The sequence below is a fragment of the Marmota marmota genome, unplaced genomic scaffold, assembly GCF_001458135.2.
Source record: "Marmota marmota marmota unplaced genomic scaffold, marMar, whole genome shotgun sequence".
NCBI classification, from domain to species: Eukaryota; Metazoa; Chordata; class Mammalia; order Rodentia; family Sciuridae; genus Marmota; species Marmota marmota.
The window spans coordinates 14,518,927-14,526,505 of record NW_025999932.1 but is presented as its reverse complement, the minus strand read 5'-3'; the positions used below and the strand labels follow the sequence as shown (position 1 = coordinate 14,526,505).

At 40.3% G+C, this 7,579-nt stretch overlaps 1 protein-coding gene across 4 annotated transcripts in view; it reads left to right on the top strand.

Moving 5' to 3' along the window:
• The first annotated feature begins 676 nt into the window (after window positions 1–676).
• The window catches only part of Cldn10 (claudin 10), a 103,153-nt gene continuing 96,250 nt past the window's right edge, over window positions 677–7,579 (top strand). The window contains exon 1 of one of the 4 annotated variants that reach the window (XM_015484154.2): window positions 677–1,073. In XM_015484154.2, coding sequence (XP_015339640.1) covers window positions 917–1,073 — 157 coding nt within the window. In that variant the 5' untranslated portion in view covers window positions 677–916. Of the gene's footprint in view, window positions 1,131–7,579 lie in introns of all 4 variants that reach the window. The other 3 variants (XM_015484153.2, XM_048800745.1, XM_015484152.2) reach the window with 3 other exon arrangements.

The window sequence follows — 7,579 nt, the reverse complement described above, 5'->3', positions numbered from 1 at the left end:
AGAGAAACTCTTGCTTATGTGCACAAGGAAAAATGAGCAATAATGTTTATAACTCCTCCAATTATTGTTGTGGGAGAAAAGAGAACACCACAAATGTCCATCTCCAGAAAAATGGATAAATAGTCATCTATGCATTCAGTGAAATACTATATTCAGGGGCTGGGGATGTGGCTCAAGCGGTAGCGTGCTGGCCTGGCATGCGTGCGGCCAGGGTTCGATCCTCAGTACCACATACAAACAAAGATGTTGTGTCCACCGATAACTAAAAAAATAAATCTTAAAATTCTCTCTCTCTCTCTTAAAAAAAAAAAGAGCCAATCTGCTCGTCAAAACGGCAATATTAAAAAAAAAAAAAGAAAAAGAAATACTATATTCAGCTCAGTAGTTAATGATAGCTACATTCATGGACATATAAATCTCACAAACATACTATTCTATATAAAAATGGGTTCCAGAATACCTAAAATATAGTTTCATTTATGTAAAGTTCAGAAAACATGCAAAATTAAAGCAATTGGTCAAATAAGCTTCAAGTGTTACTGTATAATCTGTACTTTGTAATATCTGGTAGTTGCATGGTTCGTTAATCTTCAGGCTAACAGAAAATTAAGCATTAACCTTGGAACTAGGTAAAAAAAAATCTGCAAAAACCAAACCCTTTAAAATTTACCTACTAATTTTGGGTAAATATCTGTGTAGGAAATCAGATGATTTTAGGCTGTCTCTAAAATGATATTGGTAAGTTACCGATTATTGTCCTAAATGCCAGTACTTCCCCAGGCCATCTGAGCATGAGATACTGTCACCTACCCGCATCAGCTGGCTGCAACATTTGTCTAAGTGTTATGTGTCGGCTGCATGCCTAGACCACCAAAGAGCTGGGTCTGGACAGTGACACTGCAGAAGGCTGAGCGACATGTCCAGGGCACAGATCTCGGCTCTGGTGTTTGGCGTCGGAGGGTTTGGAGCTCTGGTTGCTGCCACTGCGTCCAATGAGTGGAAAGTCACCACCCGCGCATCTTCGGTGATAACAGCCACTTGGGTTTACCAGGGTCTGTGGATGAACTGCGCAGGTAACGCGTTGGGTTCTTTCCATTGCCGACCGCACTTTACTATCTTCAAAGTAGAAGGTAAATATAACAGCACATGACAGCTTGCTTGATGAAAGTGAAATGTTACTTTTCCCCCCAACTGTGCCTGTGTATAGTGTCCTGTTAACTCTGTGTGAGCTTAAAGGGCCAAAATTTGTCCTGGATGAATGGGGTGTATGATGTTTGCTGAAATGATGAAATCATCTATTTTACATGACAAAGGACAGTTCAGAATAACCCATGGATCTTTTAGAAATACCCAATGTGAATAATAAACGCCAAAGAAAGAGGTGGACACAGCTGGGTTGTGTTGTCACCTAGTTTCAATTTCCTTCAGTCAGAGAGGAATCCTGATGGGTCATTTGTTCTGTTGGAAGAACTGTCATTGACTTACTCTCTCTCCTTCCTTCTGCCTTTTCAGTAAACCATACTTATCCTAAGTTCCTGTGCTTCCTCAGGCCATCTGATGTATCTAGACATAAGTGTACACATAGATGTACACAACATGTACATGGAAGTGTGTATGTGTATACCGTACATCTGTGTGGTGGGGAGACAGTGGTGGACAAGGGTCTATCTTCTCCCCCAGAGTCATGGGAACATGTGAGATGATGGATAGAATTCACTGAGGGAAGGAACTCTGTTTTCAGAGGGGTTTCCATTTTTTCTTTTTTTAAATCATGTTTAGTGATTAAGAAAAAAAAGTAGTTAAGTGAAAGAAAAATGCCAAATGCCAATTTTTAAATAGTTAAGTGAAAGAAAAATGCCAAATGCCAAGAACTTTCTCTTTTAGGTTTTTTGTTGCTTTTAATGCAGCCAAGCTTTGATCTTTAAGTATATTTGAAACTTTATCATAAGTATATGTGTCTTAAAGAAGAATTTTTTAAAAAACAGTACTTTCATACTTCAGGATGTCTCCAGGGAAATTATTTGTTATTTGATTTTTCTCCTCTCTTTTCCCTTCTTTTTTTTTTTCAATATTGGAATACTGAGGATTGAACCCATGGGTGCTCTACTATTGAGCCATATCCCCAGCCCCTTTTTTAAAAAAAATTCTATATGTTGATGGACCTTTATTTTATTCATTTATTCATTTTTTCATATGTGTTGCTGAGATTCGAACCTCACACAGACTAGGCAAGTGCTCTACCACTGAGCCACAACCCCAACACTCCCCAGCCCTTTTTTATTTTATTTTATTTTATTTTATTTTGGGGGGTGAGTAGGGCACTTGACCACTGAGCCATATCTCCAGCCCTATTTTGTATTTTTTTAGATACAGGGTCTCTCTGAGTTGCTTAGTGCCTCGGTTTTGCTGAGGCTGGTTTTGAACTCATGATCCTCCTGTCTCAGCCTCCAGAGTTGCTGGGATTACAGGCGTGTGTCACCAAACCCAGATGTTATTTACTTTTATGTCATTCTAAGAATCATTCTCTGTCTCAGCTTTCTGAAAATTTGATGTTTACAAATCTTCCACAAGCCATGGGCTTATTGTGTTCAGGCTTGCTCCTGGGTTTTGGTAAAATTCAGACTTTTCACAATCAAATGGTAAAACTGTACCTTGGCCCCAGAAAAGAAAATGAAATAAAATTTTAACTAGGGAGTTACTAAAGCATAATATTTTGTGGGGTTTTGTGTCAACTATGCATGTCATTAGTCTACAGTTAGTGCCAAGGGATAAGGAGAGAATACTTAGGTAAATCCAGGAGATTTCTAATGACAAGCATCAGAAATGTTCAAGCGTGGCCACCCTAGGCAGCCCTGGAGTGACAGGTGCTATCCTAAGTAACCACTGGAGGAATCTGTGCTATGTCTCTCTCCAGCTTAACTTCTAAACTTGTTCTGGGATATTAAAACAAACAAACAAACAAACAAACAAACACTCCTTCCACCATAGTAAATTTCCCTAGAATCAGGGCAAAATTTAAAAGAGTAATGTGTTTGTGGAGACACTCTTGTCATTCTGCACACCTCTTGGGTCATTCTTTCTCCATGGCCACCTCTTAGTCCGTTCCAACCTTGGACAGTAAGCGGAAGACATTGCATGTGGGTAAGTCTGTTTTTTTGTTCTTAACTGGGTTCATCTTTTAAAAAAAAATGCTGTATTATGTTTCATCATATTTTCCTTAATAAAACCCAGTTATTGAGAAGAGTATGTGTTCAACCTTAGCTCCAATGTTGGTTGAAGAACAATGGTAGATTTCAGTGACTTCAATGGCTACTTCCTCAAATGCATCTTAGAGAACACACAGTTATAACTTGTATTGCTAAGAAGTGTTGATGATGGTTCAAATAATCTTCTACCCTTAAAACTTGATTGCAGGGGAGTAATATTAAAGGATGTAGTCATTATTAATCCAAATGATTTCCTTAAAAAAAAAAAGTGGCTATGCTGGGTGTCTAAGATAAAAGAAAGGACAACTAATAATGAAGGTATGTAACCAGCAAGAATAAAATAAAACCTGCTAGCTCAAAGAAAAAAAAAAAAAAAGTCCTTCTGGTTTCCCTGGCCCTTGCTCAGTGATCAAGTGCTTGCCTAACATGTGTGAGGCCCTGATTCCAATCCCCAGCACCCCCTCAAAAACAATCCTTTATTTTAAAAGTTGATTTTGTTTTGCAATAGTAAAAATAATGTGTTCTGTATCTGCTGTATCTCCTGTACCTAAGAAGTAATTTTTAAGATCTGCTGAACTGACAATGCTCCCATTAGAACACACAAAATTAATTTGACATAACCTTTTTTTCTTCATCCTGAATCAATTTTATTTGAGATATAGTTTAATGTAGAAGCCTGGAACAACATCAGGAACATCAACATCAGGGACACACGGATTCATATTGCCAAAGGAGAAGGGGCCCCACAAATTGGGATTTCCTGATTCCTATGGAGTCTTTGCTAAAATTGCCAGTTGATTTTCATTACTCCTGTTTGACAATGTGATTCTGAAGGAGCAGGAGTGCTATTTGTCCAATAAGCTCTCAAACATCACAATAATTACAAATTGAGAAAAGAACTCATAAGCTAATGGATGAAAATGATTATGTCATTAAACAAACAAACAAGGTGTTTAAGCCTGCATTGTTAATTTGAGACAAATCTTTTCAGATTTAGGCCAGATTAAGCCTCCTGAAGGGACAAGGGAAACCAGAGGACTTTTTTGTTGTTGTTGTTTTATTCTTGCTGGTTACATAACCTCATTGTTAGTTGTCCTTTCTTTTATCTTGGACACCCAGTATAGCCACTTTTTTTTTTTCAAGGGAACCATTTGGATTAATCATGACTACAACCTTTAAAGATTTGATGTAAAGATTTATAGCTTAAAGAATTTGGTAGCTATTTGGCTAAGGAACATTCAGTTATTATAAAAATACAGGCCTCTGTCAAAACACAGTTCTGTGATATAAATTTCATGAAAACACTGCAGAGACACCAACAATTTCCACAGTGGCCTGGACATCAAATCTTCTTGATTCCAATTCAGTGTCTTTAAGACCCAAATTCCACCATAGGCTATGTCTCCTGTCCTCTTGTGTTTTGTTTTTCTCTCAATGTGTATAGGGATGTTTTAACTATAAAAGCAAAGCATCTATCAGAGGTGAAGCAGTTACTTGAGCACCCACAGATTTTAGTGTCCTGGCGGGGAGGGGGCTCCTGGAACCAATCTCACTTAGATACCAAGGGACAACTGTATTTTTTCAAGAGGAAGGGTGGATCCAGGAAGCATTGCTCCAAGGAAGAATTGAAGCTGGACTGTGGCCACCTTGGACAGGGATTCGATGTGTGCGTTCATCCTGGGCTCCTGGTGCATAGTGGGTTCTGGATACATGTTTGCAAAATGACCAAATGACCATGACCATCAGAGCATGTGAGACTACAGATAGCCTGTGATGGGACAGTGTTGTGTTCTGGAAGGAGGCTATAGTGTGCTGAGCTGAGAAGAGAGTTTCAAAAGGAAGATCTGTGGATTCCAGCTCAGCAGACTGAGCTCCAGATTCTGCCTCTTCTATTAACTAGCTGTGAAACTAGTCTTATGGACTTGATAATAAGACTCTGAGCCTCATCCACAAATTTTCTCCTCCATAAACCAAGAGAACAGGACTCCAGTAGTCCCATAAAGTATCTCTGAACCTAAAATTCAATCCAAGAGCTTCACAATGCTTCTCCACTGGGCAGTGGAAGTTCAACAAAGAATCATAGCTATTAAAGGCTCCTCTATTATAATTGTTCTTGAAATTAGGGCCCCCACCCTCCTTATCTATTATTTTGACCAGTTTTTCATGTTGCTCCTTAGAATCTTATCAGCTACTGGGTTGAGATAGGTTTCAATGACCTCAAATGACCACATAATCCAAGCATAGGTGCCAGGATTTCAGTGGAATGAAATCAAAGCCCAGCCTGGAAGCTGCAGACAGATGATACCGGGGGCTGCCTGTGGGAGGGTGAACCTTCTCAAGGGTCATGCCATAAAATAGGGCCAATGGAATGGCATTTGCTTGAGGCAGGGAATTTTCTGTGAGCTTTCTTTCACTTGCAGAGAGAAGCTGGAGCTATCTGTTATTGAAATTTTAGATTTCTTGCTTGTTGAAGCATGTGCCTACTAAGCTCTTTATATTGCTATGACACTACGCCATAAACTAGGTAGCTTATAAACAACAGACACTCTTTCTCAGGCTGGGAAGTCCAAGATAGAGGCACCAACAGATTAAATGGCTGGTTCCTAGATGGCACCTTCTCTCTGTGTCCTCACGTGGTGGGAGGGGCACAGCAGCTCTCAGGGCCTCTTTTACATTAGCCCTAATCCCTCTCAAAAGGCCCCATCTGCTAAAATGATCATCTAGGGGGTTGGAATTTTGACATATGAATTGAGGGCACAGAAACATTCACACCATAGCATAGTGCCTTAGTTCATGATTAAATCATAGAAGCAAATAAATCAACGAAACCAAAAGCTGATTGCAGCATCAGCGAGGGAAAATTTAACCAGTTAGATGTTCTGAAAAATATTTACGCTTTTAATAGATACCTGTGTCCTTGCATGACAATTATCATTAATCCATGAGAGGTTTCCATTTTCTAAGATCCTAATTTTGCTGAGACTTAGTTTCATTACACAAATTTAGTATTAAAATGAACTGCGAATTAAATTTCATGATGCCTATAAAGTTATTTAAAAGTGTACAGAAGAAGTTAAGTTTCATCTTTGGGAGTTTTTGCTCCCAAAGAGTGAGCCCAAGAAACATCTTGTGTGTTCTTGTCCCAGTGGACAGTGGTGATACTGCCAGTGACCTGTGACCAGTCCTGCTTCCCCACAGGTTGAAGTATAACATTAGAGAAGCACACCAAGGCAAGCATATAAACCAGGGTTTATATAAAAAGGGGTCACATAGACTTCTCCCGGGAGGGAGAAGGGGGCCACAGCTGGTATCCTGGTATGCCAAGAAGCGTTCTACCTTTTTATATGCCCTAGGTTTCCATTGTTCTCCTGCCCTCTTCCCCTTATCTCTCTCCTTCCTGCCATTGTGACTAGACCCAGGAGATGCTCGGTAAGATGGCCAAAAGGTGGGAAGCGACAGACGGGAGCAGCCCAGGACACATTAATTAATAACTTTATAACTCCCTGTAGGGAGGGGCAATTCCTGGGACAGGTTACCTTACCAACAGGTTGGAGCAGGGGCTGAATCTTGTTAAGGGTGGAGGAAGGGCTCTGAAGGAATTCACATTTCAATCCTCCGCTCTCTGGATCTGACCCTTGCCTATCTGCCTGTCTAATTCTGGCTTCAATGGCATCATTTCATAAGTGTACTGACATGATCATAAGCCCAGGGAGGCAAAGTGTGATTTCATAGAACCTGGACAGGATGAGCCACCATGAAATTTTCTTTCTGTCAATCATGTTGCAAGGCACAAAGGCCAGTGCCCTGGCCTTGCAGTGAAGATGGAATTAAAGCCACCAAAGGGACATCACCTGCCAAAGCAGTCTGCATCGGGACTTGGAGTCCTGAGTCAGTATGCTGATGTTCTTTCACTGAAGCATCAGAGCTATTTCAAGAAATCTTACCTCCACAGATAGGTGTTCTCTTAGAGGCCAGAACCCTCTTCCTCCCTCCCTCTCTCTTTCTTTTCTTCCTTTCCTCTGTTCCTTTCTTTACCTTTCTTCCTTCCTTTCTCCCTCTCCCTCTCACTCTCCCTTTCCATTTTGTATTGGGGATTGAACTCAAGGGTGCTTAACCACTGAGACACATCCCCAGCCCTTTTTATTTTTTATCTGAAGACAGGGCCTCACTAAGTTGCTTAGGGCTTTGCTAAATTGCTAAGGCTTGCCTCAAACTTGATTATCCTCCTGCCTCAGCCTCCTGAGTCTTAACAGGCATGCAGCTGATTGTCTTAATATCCTTCATAGCTACCGTTGTATCTGGCTCTTACCAAGCACTCAGTAAAGGTATGTGGATTAAGTAAATGAACAAAGAAACTCTGCACTGTGTTAAAT